Source organism: Phoca vitulina, unplaced genomic scaffold, assembly GCF_004348235.1.
Source record: "Phoca vitulina isolate PV1807 unplaced genomic scaffold, GSC_HSeal_1.0 scaffold25, whole genome shotgun sequence".
NCBI classification, from domain to species: domain Eukaryota; kingdom Metazoa; phylum Chordata; class Mammalia; order Carnivora; family Phocidae; genus Phoca; species Phoca vitulina.
In genome coordinates this window covers 5768680-5794391 of record NW_022589728.1, presented here as the reverse complement: position 1 = coordinate 5794391, position 25712 = coordinate 5768680, and the positions used below count along the sequence as shown (strand labels likewise).

At 35.5% G+C, this 25712-nt stretch overlaps 1 protein-coding gene across 5 annotated transcripts in view; it reads left to right on the top strand.

Moving 5' to 3' along the window:
- Positions 1-25712, top strand: part of RB1CC1 (RB1 inducible coiled-coil 1) — a 93959-nt gene that overhangs the window by 60418 nt on the left and 7829 nt on the right. For 4 of the 5 annotated variants that reach the window (XM_032421998.1, XM_032422000.1, XM_032422001.1 and 1 more), the window contains 6 exons: positions 9295-9460; positions 12093-12201; positions 12298-12538; positions 21237-21291; positions 22285-22332; positions 25005-25063. In XM_032421998.1, the coding sequence (XP_032277889.1) occupies positions 9295-9460; positions 12093-12201; positions 12298-12538; positions 21237-21291; positions 22285-22332; positions 25005-25063 (678 nt within the window). The remainder of the gene's footprint in view (positions 1-9294; positions 9461-12092; positions 12202-12297; positions 12539-21236; positions 21292-22284; positions 22333-25004; positions 25064-25712) is intronic. The other variant, XM_032422002.1, reaches the window with a different exon arrangement.

The window sequence follows — 25712 nt, the reverse complement described above, 5'->3', positions numbered from 1 at the left end:
TGGTGACTGACTCAGATCTTGGGATTAGGGTGAGGGGTGGTGATTCTCCTTATTTAAATTAGCTTTCTGAGCACTAAATACTGAGTTTTTAAAAAACAATTTAAAAAAGTTTTAATAATCCTTTATCATCCTGTTCTGTTATGGCCCTGTGGACAGCCAGTGCCAAAGATTTATCTGGGTCAGACCTGATTGCTGCTCTGGCTCTGCTCCCTGTAATAATACCACATCATGTCGCTGGTTAAGTGCCACTAATTGGCCTCTACCACTCCAGAATCCTGTCATTCCCATTAAATTCATTGAATTTCAGTGATTTCATCTCTCTGCTATCCCTGTTTTGCACAGTACCACTACAGAGCTTTTTTTTTTAATTAACATATAATGTATTATTTGTTTCGGGGTGCAGGTCTGAGATTCATCAGTCTTACACAATACACAGCTCTCACCACAACACATACCCTCCCCAATGTCTGTCACCCAGCCACCCCATCCCTCCCACCCACCACCACTATAGCAACCCTCAGTTTGTTTGCTGAGATTAAGAGTCTCTTATGGTTATAACTCCCTCTCTGGTTTCGTCTTGTTTCGTTTTTTTCCTCTTCCCCTATGATCCTCTGCCTTGTTTCTCAAATTCCACATATCAGTGAGATCGTATGATAATTGTCTTTCTATGATTGACTTATTTCGTTTACCATAATACCCTCTAGTTCCATCCACGTCATTGCAAATGGCAAGATTTCTTTTTTTTTTTTTTTGATGGCTGCATAATATTCCATTGTATATATAGACCACATCTTCTTTATCCATTCATCTGTCGATGGACATTTGGGCTCTTTCCATAGTTTGGCTATTGTGGACATTGCCGGTATAAACATCGGTGTGTAGGTGCCCCTTTGGATTACTACATTTGTTTTTCGGGGGTTTTTTTGGTTTTTTTAAAGATTTTTTATTTATTTATTTGACAGAGACACAGTGAGAGGGGGAACACAAGCAGGGAGAGTGGGAGAGGGAGAAGCAGGCCTCCCACGGAGTAGGGAGCCCGATGTAGGGCTCGATCCCAGGACCCTGGGACCATGACCTGAGTCGAAGGCAGACGCTTAACGATTAAGCCACCCAGGTGACCCGGATTACTACATTTGTATCTTTGGGGTAAATAACCCAGTAGTGCAGTTGCTGGGTCATAGGGTAGCTCTATTTTCAATTTTTTGAGGAACCTCCATATTGTTTCCCAGAGTGGCTGCACCAGCTTGTATTCCCACCAACAGTGTAGGAGGGTTCCCCTTTCTCCACATCCTCGCCAACATCTGTCGTTTCCTGACTTGTTAATTTTAGCCATTCTGACTGGTGTGAAGTGGTTTTGATTTATATTTCCCTGATGCCAAGTAATGTGGAGCACTTTTTCATGTGTCTTTTGGCCATTTGGATATCTTTGCAGAAATGTCTGTTCATGTCTTCTGCCCATTTCTTGATTGGATCATTTGTTCTTTGGGTGTTGAGTTTGATAATTTATAGATTTTGGATACTAGCCCTTTATCTGATATGTCATTTGTGAATATCTTCTCCCATTCTGTCAGTTGTCTTTTGGTTTTGTTGACTGTTTTCGTTTTCCACGCAAAAGCTTTTTATCTTGATGAAGTCCCAATAGTTCATTTTTGCCCTTGCTTCCCTCACCTTTGGCGATGTGTCTAGGAAGAAGTTGCTGCAGCTGAGGTTGAAGAGGTTGCTGCCTGTGTTCTCAAGGATTTTGATGGATTTCTGTCTCACATTTAGGTCTTTCATCCATTTTGGGTCTATTTTTGTGTATGGTCTAAGGAAATGGTTGTTTTCATTCTTCTGCATGTGGCTGTCCAGTTTTCCCAACACCATTTGTTGAAGAGACTTTTTTTTTTCCATTGGATATTCTTTCCTGCTTTGTTGAAGATTAGTTGACCTTAGAGTTGAGGGTCCATTTCTGAGTTCTCTATTCTATTCCATTGATCTATGTGTCTGTTTTTGTGCCATACCATACTGTCTTGATGATGACAGCTTTGTAATAGAGCTTGAAGTCCGGAATTGTGATGCCACCAGCTTTGGTTTTCTTTTTCAACGTTCCCCTGGCTATTCGGGATCTTTTCCAGTTCCATACAAATTTTAGGATTATTTGTTCCATTTCTGTGAAAAAAGTTGATGGTATTTTGATGGGGATTGCATTGAATGTATAGATTGCTCTAGGTAGCATAGACATTTTCACAATATTTGTTCTTCCAGTCCATGAGCATGGAACGTTTTTCCATTTCTTTGTGTCTTCCTCAGTTTCATTCATGAGTATTTTATAGTTTTCTGAGTACAGATTCTTTGCCTCTTTGGTTAGATTTATTCCTAGGTATCTTATGGTTTTGGATGCAATTGTAAATGGGATCGACTCCTTAATTTCTCTTTCTTCTGTATTGTTGGTGTATAGAAATGCAGCTGATTTCTGTGCATTGATTTTATATCCTACCACTTTACTGAATTCCTGTATGAGTTCTAGGAATTTTGGGGTGGAGTCTTTTGGGTTTTCCACATAAAGTATTATATTATCTGCAAAGAGTAAGAATTTGACTTCATCAAATTCATTGAATTTCAGTGATTTCATCTCCCTCTGCTATCCCTTTCCTGCAGAGTACCACTATAGAGCTTTTTGAAGTTGAATTTCTTAAAGCCTTGGTGAAGGGCAGTATCTCTGGACCCTCCCAGGATATAAATAATAAATCTCTTCCACTATGCCTATCACCATCACTCTTTGGATGCATTCCTCAAGACCAAGGATCATGTATTCTTTAAGAACTATTTTGTGTTCTTTAAGAACTATTTTCTAAAATGAAAATAAGTGAGAAGAGTGCCATTTGTTTTATATATTTGCATATCTCTTTAATGTTTGGCTTAATGGATTCTCATATCTGCTTCTACATCAAATCTATTGCAGTATCTTTTGATTAATGTATGATAAAAATACAGTCTTTAACTTACGTGTAATTGGAAAAGAGGAATATTTCAATAACGTTTTCAGATACTTGTGGACATTTCCTTGATACTAAATCAAAATCCAACAAATGATAATTTCTTAAACATTAGTTTCAGGATAGAATATGAAGCTATCAAATGGATTTTTTCATGCTGTTTATGCTAATATCTATTGAACTGCCTTGCACTTTGAGTGGCTATTTTACTCATGCATAATTTTGTAGCACAATGAATTGTCCATATGAAAAACACTGGTTCACTGAGTTATGCAGATCTTGTAAATACTGACTTATTTTATTGAAAGAAAAATCAGTTGTTTTAGTATACCTACCAATTTTATGAGAAAGATCTTAAGTACTGGAAGGCTCTCAAGTTCATAGTGGCAGGTACAAGATTTTTTTTTCTCTTTGGGTTTTTGGTTTTTGTTTTTAAATAATTTCTGTGCCCAAAGTGGGGCTCGAACTCATGACCCTGAAATCAAGAATCACATGCTCTACCGACTGAGTCAGCCAGGCGCCTCAAGGTTTCTAAAATTTTAATTTATTTTTAGAGAATCACATTTTACCATTGGTAACAAATTCTGTCAGTTGTTAATTGAAGTAACAAGCTCACGTTGGTCATTTTTGAGAAAATGTCTGTTGAAAACCCAAATCTAAATAACCAGAGATTGTCGTTTTTCAAATAGAAATAGTAGAGCATGAAAAATGTAGCTAATTCAGCACACAGCAAAGCAATTATACAAGTAGTTTTCCGTGAGACAGACATACTTCTGTAAGTGGCTGAAGTGCTTTATATGTACTCATTTCATCACACTGAATACTAAAAAGGTGCATACTCAGTGGTCAGGATTCAGTAATAATAATTCTTACTGTATCATGGATATTGCAAAATCTGCCTTTTTCTTTTCCACTTTGAGTGCGTTGGTGTAAAGAAACAATGACTAAAAGTACGGTTTGGCACTATCGTCTTTAATTTGTTAAGGTGTCAGCGATTTTATCATATGTGCAAATGTCAACAAGGTGTAAGAGACAAATATCATCTTATGAAAATAGTTTTGATATTACTGATCCCTTGAAAGTGTTTCTAGTCAAAGTTCTGTGGATCACACTTTGAGAATCATTGATACAGAGATTGGTTGGCAAACTTTGTGTAAAGGGCCACATTGTAAATATATTAGGCTTTGTGGGTGATATGGTTTCTATCCATGTTACTGAACTAGCCAGAGAGAAGTGAGAGTGTAAATGAACGGGTGTGGCTGTGTTGCAGTAAAACTTTACACAAACAGATAAAGGCTGGATCTGGCCTGCAGGCCATTGTTTGCCTGCGTGTGGTCTAGAATATCTCATCTTTGCATCTTATTTTCTTTTGACATTGGCCATTAGATCCAGGTTTCAGGCAATAAATCTAGCACACTGTTAACATTGAATCTAGAGTCTCTGATTATTGTATCCATACAGATAATACTGGCCCAAGTTACCATTATGTTTGCCTTTTCTAACTCCTATTGGATCTATCCCCATACATATTTCCTATATTGCTACCAAAACAAATGGAAAATTTTGCAGTTGCAATTCCTCCATGGTTAGATTTTCATCTCCCCTGGGATCTGGGGATTTGAAAGTAGAGATGAGTCTGGAAGTAATTAAATAGTATGGGAGCCAGTTGAGAAGGATCAATTTGTTGAGAAGGGAACCTCAGGCAAGGTGACACTAATCTTTTCAGATGAGGGAGTAAAGGCTGCTGCTGCTGGCAAGGAAGGCTTGGTGGGATTGGTAGGGACAGCTGTGGCATTTCTAAAACCTTGCCACCTTTAGTCACCTGATGCACATAGCTATAGGTATCAGCTGTTCTGCCATAGAATGCCCTAATCTGCCAGAATTCCATTTTGCACTAACAGTGAGGTCATCACTGCCTTCAGATCGAAACAGATCAGAGAATCAATTCCAGATTCCTGTCTTTATGCTTTTTTCCCCCAAGGATCATATTTGTATCTGTCAGTATTGAATTTAGAAAACAGAATCTCTTTTAAATATTTCAGGATTAAAGGGTTTAATATTAGAATTAGAACTTATATGAATTTGGGGAGACCTAAGGGAGGGACGTGGTAAACGAGTTGCTGCCCAAGACCTGGAAATCTGTAGGTTCAAAGCCATCTGAAGCACCAAAAGTGTGGCTAGTCAGAAAATTGCTACAGTTTCTTGGAGACGTCTACCAATTGTCTACTGTGGCACCAGTGCAGGTAGTTCACTTGGAAACCCCTCATGAACTTAACAGCCCACATAGCTGGTCGTAGCCACTTCTACAGAATGACAAACTCTCTTTCTCTTAGCCTTCCAGATCTTGTGTGGGTATCTTTCATTGGCAAACTTGAACTCAGAACTTATTGGGAAGGGGGTTCTGGGTAACATAGTTCTAGGCTTCTCTGTCATGCAGAAGAAACAGTTGAAAAAGAATGAGGAAATCTTTGAGAAGAAATGATGCTGAGGTGATGACATGGTCCAGCACACCTCCCTGCTTTCCACCGCTTGGTTGGCTGCGCATATGCCAGAAGCAGCATGGAGAGACCAACTACATGGGAGAAGCATCAGCAAGATATAAATAAGAGTATTAATCGTATCTGTAATGTTAAAGAACTCCCACAAGTCAGTGAGGAAAAGGCAGGGTATTCATTAGAAAAATGGACAGAGGATATGAACAGCCAGATCAATGAAGAAGTACAAATAGCCAATATTTGAATAGTTTTCAGTCTATCTAGGATTAAGGAAATGCAAAATCAAAGTAAAATACATTTTTTTCCTATATAACTGGGAAAAATTTAATCAGTAATATACGTTACTTTTAGTAGGGGAAAGGGCTTTCTCATACTCCTGTGTACAAAGAAAATGAGTGCAGAGAATGTGTGTGTGTGTGTGTCTGTGTGTGTGTGTCTGTGTCTGTATTGTTTGCAAATCTACCTACTACACTGTTCATAGCTGTGCCTCCAGGGAGTAGTTGATGTAGATCTGGGTGAGTACAGGAGAAGCATTTCAGTTTTATAATTTTAATCTCAAAAACATTTAAAAAAACCACAATAAACAATATATTGTTTACTAGGCCCAAATCTAATATATAATGATAAGAGATAGTTCAAGCATCATGACAGTCTAGTTTGTATCCAGCGCAGATTTTCTAGTTCCTAGAAATGTTGGGTATAATAGAATCTTTGGCTAGCATACACTAATTTATTAATGGTGGGGTAACCTATCAACCAGAAATGATTTATTTCAGGTTCTGTGTAAGAGTATAGAAATTTCCAACTGACAACAAATGTATTTGGTTCCTTCAGTTCTAATTTCCAGGCCGTTTTAGGGTATTAATAATATAAGACAGGATTATGTAAGTTTAGATTGGGGGGAGCAACCTGTATTGATAAATTTCTTAGGTTTCTATGCCAGCATTGCTAGATCAAATAGTATTCTTAATTATGAAATACTATAACCTTTTCCTCATGCCTTCCCTCCCACTCAGCACACACCTATCTCCTTAGTCCCCAAAGAAAGTGTGGCCATGGTGCTATAAGAAACAAAACTTACTCTAGCTGTTACTATTTCATTGCTAGGGTTAATTCCCCTGATGACAGAGTCATTTGAGGTCATAGAGTAGTATAAAATACAACAGAATGATGTGCCTAACAGTTCCCTGGAACCTTTTCTAATGGGATCCTCAAACAATGTGACATAGCATATATAACCACAAGAAACCCCTGTCCCCAACACAGTATGATTGATTGTTCTTTGTGTCTTAAGCTCTCCTTTATTTGCTTTTGCCACCAAAAGTCTTTTACCCTATGAGTCAGCATATACCTAATCATTTAATGTGCTCATTCTGGGTATTCGGTTCAATGTTTGTTTGTTTGTTTGTTTGTTTAAGATTTTATTTATTTGAGAGAGAGCACATGAGAGGAGGGAGGGTTAGAGAATCAGACTCCCTGCTGAGCAGGGAACCCGATGCAGGACTCGATCCCGGGACTCCAGGATCATGACCTGAGCCGAAGGCAGTTACTTAATATTCTGGGTATTTGGAATGATTGTGTATTTACAAAGAGACAATGATGTCTGCACATTCTTATGTGCCTAGAACTATCTTCTCCCCTACCTGCCTCATCCTAGCACAACACTGACACTTGAAGTAAAAGTAACACTTCCCCAGGGTGCACCAGGCAACCCAAAGTTACAAGACACCTAGAAATTATAAATACTACCCATCGTTGTGCATAACACACACACACAAAAACAGGATTCTTAGCATCCTTTCTCATGCTGAAACCTTCTCTCCTTCTTACTTTGTTACTGTGCTCCATTATTCTCACCAACATCCTCACAGCAGTCTTTTACAAACCTAAATTTGTATTCTGTCATTCTCTCTAGACAAAGTTCTTTAATGACTTTACGCTGTACTGCTAATAAAATCCAAAATGTTTTCTGTTCATGATCTGACTCCCCCCCCCCCCTTCTCTAACTTCATTCCTCACTGTGGTCACCTTGCTTACTTGCGTGAAACCTGGCTTTTTGTTTTTCCTGTAACAGTTCACCTATCCTGTAACTGTAGGAATAATTCTTCAAAGTATATCTCTTACTTGCCAAAGGTAGACATTAGCCAAACAATATTGAAGAAAACCTAATACATAAACCCTGCCTATACCAATTTTAATCCTTAACACTTTGTTAGTATGTTGAGTCCATATTTATATTCTAGTTCCTGAGTAACACTTTGATTTATGTAGCTTGTCAGGTTTCCATCTGTGCTATAATTTTTACCTTCTATACTCCTCTCCTCTAGCCCTAAAGGAAAAACTTTGAAAACAGATCTTTTACCTTATACTTTCTACTGCATAAGGGATTAGGTGCTTCCCCAGTTGAAATCTTTCTGTAAACTAAGAAGTCTCAGACTTTGGTAGAGGTTATATGTCTCTAACTGCATATTTCATGTTTGGCCATTTAAAACCATCCCTTAGAAGAAAATGGGCAGCAAATTGATAAGAATTACTAGATTTTATCAGTAAATTTGGAAGACTGAATAAAAGAATCACAATAATTCTTTGTATGATTATCAATTGCTATAATATTAATAGTATAATTTTATAGATTATGAAATTACATCAGGACTAAAATCCACATTGACTAGAAAATGCCTCTTTGATTCCAAGGGGCACCTGGGTGGCTCAGGGGGTCGAGTGTCTGGTTGAGCATCGGACTCCTGATTTCAGCTCAGGTCATAATGTCAGGCTCGTGGGATACAGCCCTGCATCAGGCTCTACCCTCAGCGCAGAGTCTGCTTGTCCGTCTCCCTGTGCTCCTCCCCCCACTCTTTCTCGCTCTCTCTCTCTCAAATAAGTAAATTTTAAAAATCTTCAGTATGCCTCCTGATTTCAAAAACATTAAAGTGTAATTTAAAATTGTGTAAATGTACATTTAAAGCAGTCAGTTGACTTAATCACTAAAATAGTTTGGGAATATTTGCTAACATGGCAGCCTCATTCCCGTGGTTTAACATATTTATAACTCCTTTGGTGGAATTAATTATCTACTTCATGGGCAAACTTTTTTGATGTAAAAGGTTATTAGGTTGAAAGCAGATAAAATTAACTTCTATATCAGAAATTACAATACTTATTACTTGTGTTTTTGCTATTTCTCCTTGCCTTGTCCTCTTTTCTTACCTATGGTGCTTTGTCAGGAACCCCTTAGGGGGTAGGGTAGCTAGTTTTGAGGGAGGTGAATATGAATTATAAATATGTAGATTTGCTGTGTGAACATTTAAGTTCCTTTTTAGTTTTGTGTTATTTGTTCATTAGTTAACAAAATGAACCAAAACCTATTTAAAAAATTAAGAAGGACTTTTCAAAATATGTGATCCTCACGTATGTGTTTCTTTTTTTCTTTCTCTGTCATGTACATTACAGTTCTGGGATTAGCAGAACCGACATTTGAAGCTGAGCTTTTGAGAGGCATATTGATTTTTTTATATTGAAAACATTCCCAATGCTGGTAGAAGCAGGTTATCCTGAATTTATCAAATATAATCATTATAGTCATTCACCATGTTGGTATCACACGTATATAATCTCTGTTAAACTTTTCCCTTTTACTTGCTTCCCTTTCCTTGGTAGATAAAAAGGGTGGTGGGTTACATAGAAATATCTCTAACAGCAATTAATTACTGTTAGGTTTAAGGAAGATACATAGGCTTTCTGATGTCAACTAATTGTGATATTTGGTATATTTGTGATTATATGTTATATTCAAAAAAAATTTAATACTGTATGTAATTTCCAAGTCTTGCCATTGAATCTACCAGAGAAGATTCTTCAAGCCTAGTTGCTGAACTTCAAGAAAAGCTTCAGGAAGAAAAAGCAAAGTTTCTAGAACAACTTGAAGAGCAAGAGAAAAGAAAGAATGAAGAAATGCAAAATGTTCGAACATCTCTGATTGCTGAACAACAGGTATGGTCCCCCACCCTCGTTTCATTTATTTCAGGTCTAAAGAAGACAAACATAAATTAACAAATATAATTTTTTTGTGCGTAACTGAGGGCATCTTACATCTTAGATGTGATTTTCCTACATTAACCCTGATTATATTTATTAAATATCTTCATGATAAAAGCATTTTTGATTCAGATTAGTTTTTTGTAAAATGAAAGTGCTTCTACTACTTCACACATGATATTTGAATTTTTCCCCCTAAGCGCTCAAATTTTATTCTAAATTACATGCTGATCAGTACAAATTTCTTTTACTTTCTATAATTTTTATCCATGTGACAGGCTGGTGGTACATAATCATGATCTACTGTTGAATTTTGCTGATTCACTTTATTAATAATATTGAGGAATGGGGAGAGGGTAAAGCTTGCGAGGGAAGCAGGGGCACAGACCACTAAGGACTAGGTTGCCTTGTTCGGGAGCTTGTGTTTCACCTCAGGCACCTGGAGAGAAAATAAAGGAATGCCACAGTTGGATTTATACTTAATCAGGATTGTCCACTGGGGTGGGGAGAAAGAATGGAGATCTGCCAAACATGGGCAACTGTGGGGACAGTGGGTGTCTGCTGTGACAGCTCAGGCCAGGGAGAGTAGTGACCTGCTTTTTTTACCCCAGGGAATGCTTTTCTGAAACAGGTAACATGTTACAGTTGATATACACATTTGTTTAACATATGTGGTATTTTCCTTTTCTTGTAATGGTGTGATTACATTAATGTCTGTAGAATTCAAGAAAAGTATAGAAGTATAGTTCAAAACCTGTAGGAACTTTACATTTTAAGTTTTAAGGCCTGGGGAAAGAAAGAAGAGCCTGAAACGGGGAATGAGAAAGAGTAACGAGAAAAAGGAAAAGTGTGGCTTTATGGAAGCCAGCGAAATTAACTGTTCAGGGAGGTGGAGTAGCAGCCAGTTCTAAGTAAGAATTACCAGTGAAGAGATCATTAATGATGTCTCTGTTTTTAAAAATCTGAGGTTGTACATTCCTTCGTATGATTCATTCTACATAAAATGTATCTTTCATTCACTTTCTTTCTCTGTGTGCTCTTTTGTGAGCTAATCCCCAATTTTTGATTTCCAAAATTAAGTAGGGGACGAATTAATTGGCTGAAATATGCTATTATAAATATTTGGGATGAATTAACTGACTAAAACACACTATTATAAATGCTTATTTTCTATACATACATAATACGTAGAGAAATGGCTTAAAAAAAGAAATGGCTTAGCATCATAAATGTTCAAGGCATCTCCATGTATGCTTTCTGGCTAGAAATGATATTTAACTCAATCTTTAATGAATTAACTAATTTTGATCTAAAAATGCCATATTCTTATTAAGTCTCCCAGTTTTTAGCATTATTGGCATTATACATTGAAGGATCATAGATTATTAATTTTGGAATTGGAAATGCTGGGCAGATGGGAAGAATCAATTTAGATCATTTACCATTCATCTATTGCTTTTAAGTTTAAAGAAGATCTTAATGGAGATCTTATAAATGAAATTGTTAACAATTCGGTCATCTTTATAAAAGAAACTGCAGTTAGAATTGCCAAATGGGCTTATGCAATCAGCAGGCACTTTGATACATGAGCTTCACAGTAGGAAGGTATTTATAAAAAATTAAAAAGTAACAAGTCCAGTAATTATTAACCAGATGTGCAGTGTCTATTGCAAATATCCAGAAAGGAGAAGATGATGGGATAAAGTCATCTCTATAAAATATACTGTGGTAATCAAGACTTAGCTAAAGACAAAAGGAAGATTCCAGAAGCAGGAAGGGTATTAAAGAAAAAATGAAGTGTATAACAGCACTTGTTTTCTTTCTTTCTTCCCAATTTTAAAATCATCTGTTAGGGACACCTGGGTGGCTCAGTCTGTTAAGCGTCTGCCTTCGGCTCAGGTCATGATCCCAGGGTCCTGGGATTGAGTCCCGCATCGGGCTCCTTGCTCAGTGAGGAGTCTGCTTCTCCCTCTCCCTCTGCCTGCTGCTCCCCCTGCATGTGCTCTCTCTCTGTCTCTGGCAAATAAATAAATAAAATCTTAAAAAAAAAAAAATGCATCTCAGGTCACCGGTGATCTGCCTAAAAAAAAAATAAAATTATCTGTTAGTGCTTTTCCTTTGACAATAAATATGTAGACAATAATGAGAAAATAGAATTCGGGGTGCCTGGGTGGCTCAGTCGTTAAGCGTCTGCCTTCGGCTCAGGTCATGATCCCAGGGTCCTGGGATTAAGCTCCGCATCGGGCTCCCTGCTCTGCGGGAAGCCTGCTTCTCCCTCTCCCACTCCCCCTGCTTGTGTTCCCTCTCTCTGTCAAATAAATAAAATCGTTAAAAAAAAAAAAAGAAAATAGCATTCATTTTCAAGGTATTAAATTGGAGCATATCTTAATATGGAACCTCAGGACAGCACAGTCACATTGTATTTACCACAGTAGAGTATTCTTATTAAAAAATGAACATCATTTGTGAATTGCACTTTATCTTCTCCACGTGCAGATGCACCATGCAAAAATATTTGCTAGTTTCTTTAGTCGTAGATGCTGTGTACATGCAGGTAATTTGAGTAGTTGTCATTCTCTTGTTCCAGACCAATTTTAACACTGTTTTAACAAGAGAGAAAATGAGAAAAGAAAATATAATCAATGATCTTAGCGATAAGTTGAAAAGTACAATGCAACAGCAAGAGCGAGATAAAGGTTAGTAATGTTTCACAATATATTTTTAACTCCATTTTAAAATTTAAAAATCACATGAAATGTTTTATAATGTTATTTCAACTTGGGGGCCTTCAGATTTGATAGAGTCACTATCTGAAGATCGAGCTCGTTTGCTTGAGGAAAAGAAAAAACTTGAAGAAGAAGTCAATAAGTTGCGTAGTAGCAGTTTTGTTCCTTCAGCGTATGTAGCTGCAGCCCCAGAACTTTATGGAGCTTGTGCACCTGAACTCCCAGGTGAAACAGAGAGATCAGCCATGGAAACACAAGATGAAGGAAAAGTGGATTCAGCAATGGAGACAAGCATGATGTCTGTACAGTAAGTACATTATGTCTTCAACTTCCTTAAGTAATACAGGCTTTTAAACCACTAGTGTGCACTTTTCTAAGCTGAAAGCTCTAAAGATAGGAAATATGGTAGCACTACTGGTTGCCCACAGCCCATATATCTGAAAGTTGTGCCATTTAAATTCCTTTAATCTATAAATATGAGAAATATCTTAATACTGCTGCTTGTGTATATATATGAATCACTTTGGCATGTTTTCATACTTTATATGTGCACCAAACTTTTCATAGGCTGCCAAGATAAGGATCACTGCAGTAGTGTCAAGCTATTTTATTTATAGGAAGTGTTTAAATTTTGAAGTCCATTACCTAGGAGGAAAAGGCATTACTATAGTAATAAATATATTTATTTTGATGAGTGTATTGGGTGGGGGAAGGCAAAGGAGTTTTTTAAAAAGTAAAAATGTATTCAGCTTTCTGTTTGGTTTAAAAGAAAGGAGTAGAAACTGGTTAACTTGAGTTTTGGGAAGATACAAGGTTTTAAGAATGTAAGTGAAAAACAGAGCAAATAAACTAATTCAAAAAGGCAAGGCACAAACCTCTAAAGAGCCCATGGTAATTAGAAAACATAAATGACAAAAATAAGTCAAAACATGTGATGAAAAGCTAACTGACCTACCACAACAAAACCTCTCAAAAAAAAAAGCATCCAGTTGAACTCTACATATGAGAAGCACGTAAAGAAAAATGATAAGGGAAAAAAATATATAAGCCATTCAAAGCAAAAGTTTTTTATAAGTTTAAGAAAAAGTTTCACATGTAGAGAGGGCACAATTTTACCGTAAGCAATTGGTTGTTAACTTGTAGATGCTTGAAAATGTGACTTTGATCAATTGTGTATGAATGAAAAATGGATTAAAACTAGAATGAGAATTTTTCAGAGCTACAGTAACAGTAGACCTTCCTCTCAGGACACAGTGAAATAAAAAATAAAGCAATAGAGAAACAGTTAAGAAAATTCACTATATACCAAATCACAGAGGAAGTCTCAAAGTTCGAAATATTGATATAATTCCAGCCACTAAACATAAGCAATTGAAAACCTGTAACAAAAATAGAAGTTTATACATTTGGAAATTTGAATACCTATATATTCAACATAGGTATTGATAAGAAAATGGAAATTTATTTACTTAAATCTGAACAAAAGTATCAAAAAAATGAGATATAATGAAGGTGGTAACACTGGAAGAATTATATAATCTCAAGTATATGTATTAGAAAATGAAATTGATAAAAGTATATGAGCCATGATAAATGAAATATCAAGCAAAATGAAGGTATAAGTAAATATGTGGAATGAATAGAACCATAACCACAGGTATGGTTTTAAAAATTATACAGAAGAAGATAAAGATTAATCTCATTTTTGTTATAGTTGTAAAAAATCCAAAAGACAATTTCAGCATTTCAAATACAATGGAGTATTAAGATGATCATCATGACTCAATGGAATATTTCAGGAATATAATAATAATAATTAAACCTCAGAATATCTCAGTGTAACCAAATTCACTGATCACATGGAAAGGATTATGTGATCATCTAGATACAGAAATAACAACTGATAAAAGTCCGTGTCCATTAAAAATATTTTTTTAGGGACGCCTGGGTGGCTCAGTTGATTGGGCAGGTCTGCCTTTGGCTCAGGTCATTATCCTGGGCTCCTGAGATCGAGTCCCGCATTGGGCTCCCTGCTCAGTGGGGAGCCTGCTTCTCCCTCTGCCTTCCACTCCCCCTGCTTGTGCTCTCTCTCTCTCTCTCTCTCTCTGACAAATAAATCAATCTTCAAAAAAAAAAAAATCTTAGCAATCTAGGAATAGAGGGGAACTTTGTTAGTTTGAGAGAGTATACATGAGACACTTATAGCAAACATTATATTCAATGTTGAAACATTTAGAAGCATTTTCCATAATTTTAGGAAGAATGCCAGAATGCCAGCTGTCACCATGACCATTCTGCAAGACAATAAACAGTAAAAATTGGCAAGTCTTAACTGTCACGATTTCATGATAATTTCCTTTTCAAACCACATAGACCTAACAAACTATTAAAAGTAATAAGACTACATCAGAGTGTATGTCATAAATATATCAAAATAGAGCAGTTTGCATATATTTACCAGCAAAAGCTGATTTGAATATATATATTTGTATGTGTGTATATATACATATATGTATTTGTATATGTATACGTGTATGTGTGTGTATGAGATCCCAATGAAAATTTAAGGAAATAATTTGTTAGTAATGAGTTTAACAAAAAAATGTGCAAGACCCTTGTGGAGAAAGCTGTAGAACTTTACGAAAGGTATTTAAAGGCTTGGAAGTTAAAGATGGATGGAAGTACAGTGTTGCAAAGATACTGTTTTCTCATCAGACTTATTCAGTTATTTATACCCAACTAAAATTTCAACAGGGTAAGTAGGTAAAATTTAATGTTGGATGTTAAAATTCATATAGAAAAATAAATGTGCAAAAAAACAGTTGATAACATTTTCAAGAAATATCAGTGAGTAGGAATTTATCCTGCTGGATGTTAAGATATAGTCTTAAGCTGTAGACGATAATTAATTCTGTATATTGTTGATAAAGTCACGGGTAAATAGATTACTAGAATTGGTTGTCTTGAATAAACCCATGGATGTATGGAAATTGATGGCATTTTAAATCAGTTTGGAAAAAGACGTGAGATATTGGAGTAACTGGTTACCGGTTGGTGGAGGGTAACCTATATTTTATATTATATACCAAAAAATATTACAGATGTATTAAAGACTAAATATTTCTTAACATATAGTATTTCTTAAAGTAGACTACTTTGAATGTGGAGTAGGGAAGCACAAGGAAAAGACTACTAAGTGTTACATCAAAATTTCTCTCTCCCTTTTTCTCTGTCACTCTCTCTTACACACACACACAGAAATTTTTTTAATTGGATGGATATATCTAGTTCCTTGGTTGTGGTGGTGGTATCATGGGTGTATGCATGTGTCTAGACTCATCAAGATGTGTACATGAAATGTGTGCAGATATTTGCATATCAATTATTAAACCTCAGTGAAACTAAGAAAAAGAAAATTGAAGCGAGGTCTAGTAATGCCAACTTGGTCCTTTTCTAATTGGCTTGTTAAATGTGCTGGGTTTCTACTTATTTCAGCCTACTTTAGAAGTTCCCCCTTAATTTTCTATTTGTGTTTCTATTTGTGTGACTTTAGAAAGTCTAAATAATTAACTTTATTTTATAAAAATTAAAAATAGTAGTTTAGCAGTCATTCTTCAAGTTCCTTCTCTAAATAAGCAATATCAGAACTGGCATTAAACTCCTTAGGAGTTAAAATCTTAGAACCCTTCCAAGTCCTACTGAGTGAGAAATCCACATCAAATTCAGTTCTAATACTCTAAGAAAATATAACTATAAATTCAGATATTCTCAACAAAATACTAATAGACCAAATCCAGCAATACATAAAAGGGATTCTTACTGGGTTTATCCCAGGAATGCAATATTGGCTGAATATTTAAAAATTAGTTTATGTAATATATCATATCAATATCAATAAAGAGAAAGCATTTAAACACTCAGTATTGAAATGTTGAAGAGAACTTCCTCAACTTAATAAAAGGCATCTAAGAAAGCCACAAATAAGATCATATTCAGTGATGAAAGAAGAAGGCTTTTCCCCTAAAAATCAAGAAGAAAAAGATCAGTTGAGGTTCTCCTATAAAGGGCACTCAAGGAAAAGAAATTATAGGCATCCATTCCATATTGGAAAGGAAGAAATAAAACTGTCTCTATTGGTATCTATAACATGATCTTGTATATTGACACACCCAAGAATTTCACTAGAATCTAAATACTTAAGAATAAGTTTAAACAAAAGAAGTTCAAGACTCATACAATGTTTTGAAGGTTACAAAACATTGTTGAACAAAATTGAAGGCCTAAAAAGACATCCCATGTTCATTGATTGGAAGATTTAATCTTGGAGCACCTGGCTGGCTCAGTCGGTAGAGCATACTACTCTTGATCTCGGGGTTGTGAGTTCAAGCCCCAAGTTGGGTGTAGAGATTACTTAAAAATGAAATCTTTAAAAAAAAAAAAAAAGAAGACGACTTAGTCTTGTTGAGGTAGCAATACTCTTGTGATCTGCAGATTCAACACAGTATTGCTGTTGAAATATGCCTTTTTTGCAGAAGTGGACAGTGGATCCTAAAATTCATATGGAAGTGCAGTGAACTCTAATAGACAAAACAATATGCAAAAAAGAATGAAGTTGGAAACGCACGTGTCCTTATTATAAAAATTAATGAAAAGCTAGGGCAATCAAGACAGTATGGTGGTAGCCTGATCTATATATGTGTGTGTATATATGTGAATGTATATGTTTATAGATCATTGAAATAGAATTGAGAGTCCAGAAATAAGCCCTTAATATTTATAGTCAATTGAACCTTTGCATTATGGTCCAAGGTGCCAAGACAATTCAATGGAGAAATAATAGCATTTTCAATAAATGGTGCTGGGACAGTTGGATATCCACGTGCAAAAGAATGAAATTAGATCTTCTATTTATCTTATAAGACAAATTAACAAAATGGATCATGGACTTAAATGTAAAAGCTAGAATTATGAGTCTTTGTGACTTTATGTTAGGCAAAGCCTCTTCCTACAAGAATTAACACTTAGAAGATAAAATTCCTGCCTCAGTCAAGTTGCTTAAAATGTAATTGGGGAATTACACATGCAGAAGAATTTAAAACATTAAATTACAACACTACATTACCGCTGATACCAGACATACAAAGAATCATAAGAGATTACTATGTACAATTATTCCCAACAAATTGGACAATCTAGAATATATGGCTACATTCCTAGAAACATACAACCAAACAAGACTGAATCATGAAGAAATGGAAAATCTCAACAGGCCAATTAATAGTAAGGAGATTGAATCTGTAATAAAAAACCTTCCAGCAAAGAAGAGTCAAGGACCAGATGGCTTCATTGGTGAATTCTATCAAACATTTTTTTAAAGAAGAACTAATACCAAACTTCCTGAAACTCTTCTAAAACGTAGAAGAGGAAAGAACTCTATTGAAGTTATTATATGAAGCCAGCATTACCCTGATACCAAAACCTGACAAGGGAAGGACAAGAAAAATACAGAGCAATATCCCTAATGAACAGATGCAGAAATCCTCAGCAAAATATTAGTAAACTGAATTCAGCAGTACATTAAAAGGAGCATGCAGGGTGCCTGGGTGGCTCGGTCGATTAAGCATCTGCCATCAGCTCAGGTCATGATCCCAGAGTCCCAGGATCAAGTCCCTCATCGGGCTCCCTGCTCACCTGGGAGTCTGCTTCTCCCTCTGCCCTTCATCCCACTCGTGCTCTCTCTCTCTCTCTCTCTCTCTCTCTCTCAAATACATAAATAAAATATTTTAAAAAATAAAAAGCATACACCATGATCAAGTGGGATTTATTCCAGGAATACAACGGTAGCTCAATATCTGCAAATCAGTGTGATATATCACATTAACAAAATGAAGGATGACAATCATTTAATCATTGCAATATATGAAGAAAAAGCACTTGACAAAATTTCCAATGTCCTTTCATGATAAAAACTCTTAACAGAAGTGGGTATAGAATGAATGTACCTCAATATAGTAAAGGCCATATATGAGAAACCCACATCATACTCACCAGTGCAAAGCTGAAAGTTTTTAAGATCAGGAATAAGACAAAGATGCCCACTCTGCCACTTTTATTCAACAGTGTACTGGAAGCCATAGCCAGAGCAATTAGGCAAAAAAAGGAAATTTTTAAAACCCCGAACAAATAAGGAAGAAGTAAAATTAACTCTTTGCAGACAACATGACATTATATGTACAAAACCCTAAAGACCACCAAAAACTGTTCAAACTAATCATAAATTCAGTAAAGTTGCAGGACATGAAATCAGTAGTGTTTTTATATGCTAACAATGAACTAACAAAGAGATTTGAGGGAACAATCCGATTTACAATTGCATCAAAAAGAATAAAATACCTAGGAATAAATTTAACCAAGGAGGTGAAAGATTTGTGGTGAGAAACTACAAGACATTGGTAAAATTGAAGAAGACACAAAAATAAATGGAAAGGTATCCTGTGTTCTTGGATTGCAAGATTAATATTGTTAAAATGTCTACTAACCAAAGCAATCTGCAGATTTCATGCAATCCCTATCAAAATTCCAGTGGCATTTCTCACAGAAATAGAAAAGAGCAGTCCTAAAATTCATATCAAACTACAAAACACCCTGAGTAGCCAAAGCAATCTTGAGTAAAAGGAACAAAGCTGGAGACCTCACACTTCCTGATTTCAAACTGTACTACAGGGCTATGGTAATCAAACAGGTGGCATAAACATAGCTCAGTGGAACAGAATGGAGATTCCAGGAATACATCCCCACGTGTTAGGCAACAAAAATTTGACAAGGGAGCCAAGAAAACTAATGGGGAAAGGATAGTGTCTTCAATAAATGGTGCTGGGAAAACTGGATAGCCACATACAAAAGAATGAAATTGGATCCCTGTGTTAACATCATACACAAAAATCACCTCAAAATGGATTAAAAATTTGAACATAAGACCTGAAACCATAAAATTCATGGAAGAAAATATAGGAGGTGAGTTCCTTGACATTGGCCTTGGCAGTGATTTTGGGCTTTTTCACTGGAAGCAAAGGCAACAAAGATAAACAGGTGGGACTACATCAAACTAAAAAGCTTCTATGTACATCAACAAAATGAAAAGGCAAAAACCTATGGAGTGGGAGAAAATATTTGCAAATCATATATCTGATAAATTATTAATGTCTGAAATATGTAATGAATTCACACAACTCAATAGCGAAGAAACAACCCAGTTAAACAGGGGGCAAAAAAATAGATGTTTTTTCAAAGATGGCATACAGATGGCCAACAAGTACATGAAAAGGTGCTCCATGTCACTAATCATCAGGGAAATACAAATCAAAACCACAAGATATCAGTCACCTCATATCTATCAGGATGTCTGTTATTAAAGAGACAATCAATAGATAATAAATACTGGCAAGGATGTGGAGAAGAAGGAGCCCTCGTGCACCGTTTGTGGGAATGTAAACTGGGACAGCCACAGTATGGAGTTTCCTTAAGAAATTAAAAGAACCACCGTATGATTCAGCAGTCTCATCTCTGGGTGTATACATGCAAAGGAAATGAAATCATTATCTCAGATTCTTGTACTCCCATGTTCATTGCAGCATTATTCACAGTAGCCAACATATGGAAACATCCTAAGTATTCCTCGATGGATGAATAAAGAAAATGGGTAAGAAAATGGTGAATAAAAATATATAATGGATTATTATTCAACCATAAGAAAGAAGGAAATTCTGCCCTTTGCAACATTGTGGATGAAACTGGAGGCCATTATGCTAAGTGAAATAAGCCAGACAGAGAAAGACAAATACTGCATAGTATCTCTTATATGTAGAATCTTTTTTTTTTTTTTTTTTAAGATTTTATTTTTATTTATTTGACAGAGAGAGAGACAGCCAGAGAGGGAACACAAGGGGGGGGGGGGGGGGCAGGAGAAGGGGAAGCAGGCTTCCCGCAGAGCAGGGAACCTGATGCGGGGCTCGATCCCAGGACTCTGGGATCATGACCTGAGCCGAAGGCAGACGCTTAACGATTGAGCCACCCAGGTGCCCCTGTAGAATCTTAAGTAAGAAGTCAAACTCATAGAGTAGAAAAGTAGTTGCCAAGAGCTGGGAGGTGGGAAAAAAAGGTTGCAAACTTCCACTTACAAGGTGAATAAGACCTGAGGATCTGTATAACATGTAGACAGTAAATGATAGCACTGTGTTGTATATTTGAAATTTGATAGGAGAGTAGAATTTCAGTGTTCTCCCTGCCTTGCAAAAAAGGTAAGTGATGGAGGTGTTAGTTAACTCAGTGGAGAGTCTGCTTTTACAATGTGTATGTATATCAAATCATCATATTTTATACTTTGAATGTCTCACAATTTTATTTCCTATTAGTAGTAAAAATAAAAATACAAGGCTACACCCTGTTACATTTTTTTTCTTTTCTAATTTTTGAGTATTTTAGTGTGATGGGCAGATTCACACATGGCACAGTGACTAGCACATTTATAGCCATTTAGTAGTACTTTTGAAGTCTTTATTGATATTTGGTTTATTTTTTTGTAAAATAAACTTCAAGTCCTTTAGCTTACTCAAGGACGTATAGCATTTTGTTTTGTTTCTAGTTTTAATGGTAAAGCCACCCAAGAAGTACCATTTGATTGGTAACATGGATTAACCCCACACATAGGAAGAAGAGTGGTTTTTAATCCCTGGGGGGGAAAAATTTTTAAATTCAGAAGACCTTATCTCTGGAAGAATGCATGCACAAAGTTTTGCTTATAATTTCAGTTTGTAGATCTAGGTTCAAGACCTGGTACAAAGAATATACACCATTGAAATGTGTCCTAATTTAAACAGTCTGCTTTTGAAAGTTTAGTACAAACCTTTAAGTGCTCTGTATTAATAGTTAAATTTCCAAATCTTACTGGAAAATGTAAAGTCCAGAATTTTCACCAGCTTAAACTAAAATAAATCCTTCTCTTTTAGAGAAAATAGTCATATGCTATCTGAAGAAAAACAGAGAATAATGCTGTTAGAACGAGTAAGTAAATTGCTTTCCTGAAATACAATGTTTGCTATGTTCACTCTGGGGATGCAGTTACATAAACCTTGTATTGAAAACATACCCAGTTGTGTTTATAAATTAGATCTTTTAATGGTTACTTTTGTGGTTAATGTTTTGAGAAATCCTGTCATTTTTTTAATCCAACTGGCTAAATGTTTGGCAGTAGTATTTCAGTCCTCTTATTTTCATTTCTTCCCAATACATGAAGTCTCTATCAGTAAGAAAGATTGGTGGTCTTTATAAAATTAATATATGGAATAATGGTTTATTCAATAACAATTCAGAATGCAGCAAAACATAAATATGAACTTCATGTATTTCAAAAGCAAGGTAAATATTCTCTAGAATTGGGTGAAAATAGAATATGAATAATGAAGAAAAGTTAAGCGTTTTTTTAGAGATTAATTGAACAAGAAAAAACTGACAATAAGGGGTTTCCTCCCAGTTGTACTACCAGGTTATATTATAATTTTGATTCAAAGTTAACATATCTTTGTTCATAGACCACTTTTCATTCCTTAGGCTTTTAAGATTTTCTACATTTTCTTTATTAAAGGGTTGTGTGATCACCTTTATCAGAATCAGCTGTGGTGTGTATTACAACTACAGAATCCTCCTCTTAGGCCATACCTATTCCTATCCCTGTCTCCTGTCTATGCCCTACAGAGTCTTTGGAGTTAGATCTCAGCTATTTACTGCATATTTACAAGTGCCACAAGTAATTCTAATGCATATTAAACTCTTGAGAACTCTAGGCTTAGGTAAATGTATCTAAAATTGTTCTAATTCTCTCTTAAGCCTGTAAATAATTAAAACAGTTGGAAAGGACCCATAAAAAAGAATATAGTCACTAATTTTTCATACTAGATCAGAACATTAATGTGAAGATTCAGGAAATTTTGACAGTTAAGTTTCAATTTGAGAAGGTACAGGGGATAAACCACAGGTCTCTCTTTTTTTCTCCTACAGACATTACAGTTGAAAGAAGAAGAAAACAAGCGGTTAAATCAAAGACTGGTAAGTTATTTTTCTTGCCCAATAGATGTTAACATTTCAAAATGTTTTGCATTATCTTTCATTATAAATACCATCAGAGATATGTATGGCTTGATTAATTTATTTCTGGTAGTTTCATTGGGCCATGTGGGTCATTAATGAATTGATTCTCAGAGTGATGACCTTGAGTCAGAGTTACTACCTGTAGCCATAGAGCTGACCAAGCGGACTGCCTTACTAATATAATGTTAAAATCAGTCAATAAAATCAAGGCAGTGTTTCTGATTAAAAAGCTATGATCACTTAGGATTCCATAATTACATGTATTTATAACATCAAGTTAGGATTCTTAAGTCAGTAACAAAGTTAGAGGTATTCTTCATAGGCCTTTTGAAAATTAACATGTTCACATGTAAGTGTGCATAATTAATACATGGTATCCCTTCCCCTTTTTTCTTTTCTTTTTTTTTTTTTAACTTAAACTGTTTGACCTTGACACCTTACATGAGATACTATGTGGTCTTCTGAATTAATATTGGCTCTAATCTAACCTTTGAACTTAACCAATTACTTGAACAGTTATACAGTTGATCTTACATGCTTTAATAAAGCAATTACTTCATTTTTCAAGTTCTAATAATTGTAATTTACAAAAAAAAATAGGAATAATCTAAGGCCTGTGTTCAATACTTTTGAAAAGTTTTAAGGTACTGATTAGAATTGAGCTTTTTAAAATTTGTGTCTTGTAGGGAAACATCTGCTTTCTTTCATATGCCTTTCTTCCCCAACTTGAACAGCATAAATTACATCTTAATTCTACAGTCATCAGTCATATAGTCAATTAGTCTGTAATCATTCCAGTCAATCACTAATTTATCACCAAAATAATCTTAAGGCTATTTGCTATTTTCATAAGTAGAGCAAACTTGTTCAAAAAGACTGAGAAGAGTTGCCTATCCCAGACATCATTCAGTATGCTGTTTTATGCAGTATTTCCAATAGAATATAAGCTGTGTTTGGCAAGGATTATAGTCAATTTTGTCTGTGTTCTTAGCACCTGGAATAGTAACTGGTACACCGTTGATGCTTGGGAAGTGTTTATGAATGAAAGATTTTTGCCCTTCAGATCCAAAGAGTACCCCACTCCCATCCAAAGAGGTGTCTCAATGCAAAGCACACTTTCATATCAATTTACAACTGTTTTCACACAGTGTTTTCTTAAATCTAAGCCCTTGTTTATAATAAATATCTGAAAAACTTAAGCTTTTTTAAAAATCAAAATAAAATTGAATATGGTCTGGAAAATGGATAGTCAAACTTTTCTTCACTGGCAGCATATAGACCATTTGGATGATTCTGATAATAAGTTGCTACACTTTTAGGCCTTTCTATTCACTATTGTTGTTCATTTTACTTTGTTTCCAAATGCTAATGAGACCCTGCATCATTCCAGATAATGTTTAGAGGGCAATGGAACAAATTCTGAGCATCAGAATTAGAGCGCTGTGAATTGTGTAAGACTTGAATCACAGACCTGTACCTCTGAAACAAATAATACATTACATGTTAAAAAAAAAAAAAGAAGATAGTAAGAAGGGAGAAATGAAGGAGGGTGGAAATCGGTGGGGGAGACGAACCATGAGAGACTATGGACTCTGAGAAAAAAACTGAGGGTTCTAGAGGGGAGGAGGGTGGAGGGATGGGTTAGCCTGGTGATGGGTATTAAAGAGGGCACGTACTGAATGGAGCACTGGGTGTTATATGCAAACAGTGAATCATGGAACACTACATCAAAAGCTAATGATGTAATGTGTGGTGATTAACATAATAAAATTTTTAAAAAGAGACTTATTAAACAAAGAGAAATCCATTAACTGTCCTTGATTTGTACAACTGTGTAATGGACCCACTCTGCTTGGGAAGTATAGGCATCCTCACCCTCCTTTCTGGCCCCAAGACCATGGGACATAAGTCCCGTGTATCATGTGATGGTGTAAATAATGGATTAAAGCCTGTTGGAAGAGCAAGCAGTCCCAGCTGAGCTAAGGCAACACTACATCACCTAGCGTGTCCCATTCCATTGTGCTCATCAGGAGAGGAAATGGATGACAATCACACCTTTCATTATTTAGCACTTGCTGAAAATAGTGAGTTTTTAAACTGAAGTTCTCAGAAGTTGCCTTGGAGGTAAGTGAGGGACTTTACCAACTCTCAGAACTTTATTCTCCCACCCCCATTTTAACCAGAGGAGTATTGTATTTGTTTTTCGTAGTTAGATATTGGACCTTTGAATAAGATTTTCCTGAAGAGTTTTTTGGTTTGTTCGTTTACCAAAAGGAAAGATTTGAAACTGTTGTGTTAGAATTGGCAAACGCTTCCCCAAAACTTGTCAATCTCTACTCTGTGATATTTTTAATATTAACTATGTAATTATAAATAAAATATCCTATATTTAAAGTTTTTAATGCAGGCAAATTTGATTAAGAAAATACCATAAGTAAAAATGTAGGTGAATTTGTCCACTGAAAATTCATTGTTGAAGGAAAGCAGTTATATTAATAATGAACCTCATATTTGGATCCTTAAAAGCTGGGACACGGATGTGAATATGTGTGACATCAAAAATTTTTGCAGCAAGGACCTAATAAATATATGTGGTGCTTTAATTATATAAGCTTTATTCATTTTTTTAGATGTCTCAGAGCATGTCTTCGGTATCCTCAAGGCATTCTGAAAAGATAGCTATTAGAGAGTAAGTATTATATTTATATTTTCTGTTTTCCAGTGAAATAAATTTATTGATTTGGATAGTATTGAATTGTTAATGAAAATATTTTTCAGTGGCTATATTCCTTCAGATTCAGGTGCATTGAGCTGAGTGTTTTGTAACCATTGGTCGTAAAAATTTTTTATTAAAAAGCATAGTTTTTCTAAATTATTATTCTTGGAAACATTAGGATTATATTTGAAGTCATTATTACAGCTTCATTTATCATTTATACACAAATATTCCTTTTGACTCTACTTCACTTTTCACCTCTTTTAAATCCCATTTATTACCTTAGCCTTTTACATTTTAGATTGGAGAGTCAGATTTTTTAAGTTGCAATGTTTCCTCATTTTTATTTTTCAGACTTCATTTTATTGATATACTACCAATTCACAATACACTATTTATCAGTTGAATAATTTCATAGACAGTCTTCTAGGACCACATTAGCCATAGTAATATATTGGGTTTTGTCATGGGCTGTTTGAAAGGAGGGTCTCTGTAATAAAGTTTTCAAAAAGTGTTGTCAGCAGCATATAAACACTGGTCAGTCTTCTATACCTATCAGGACAGATAAAAAGATCAGCAAACTAGATATTTTTACAAGAGCCTTTATTTTTGTCTGTAATAG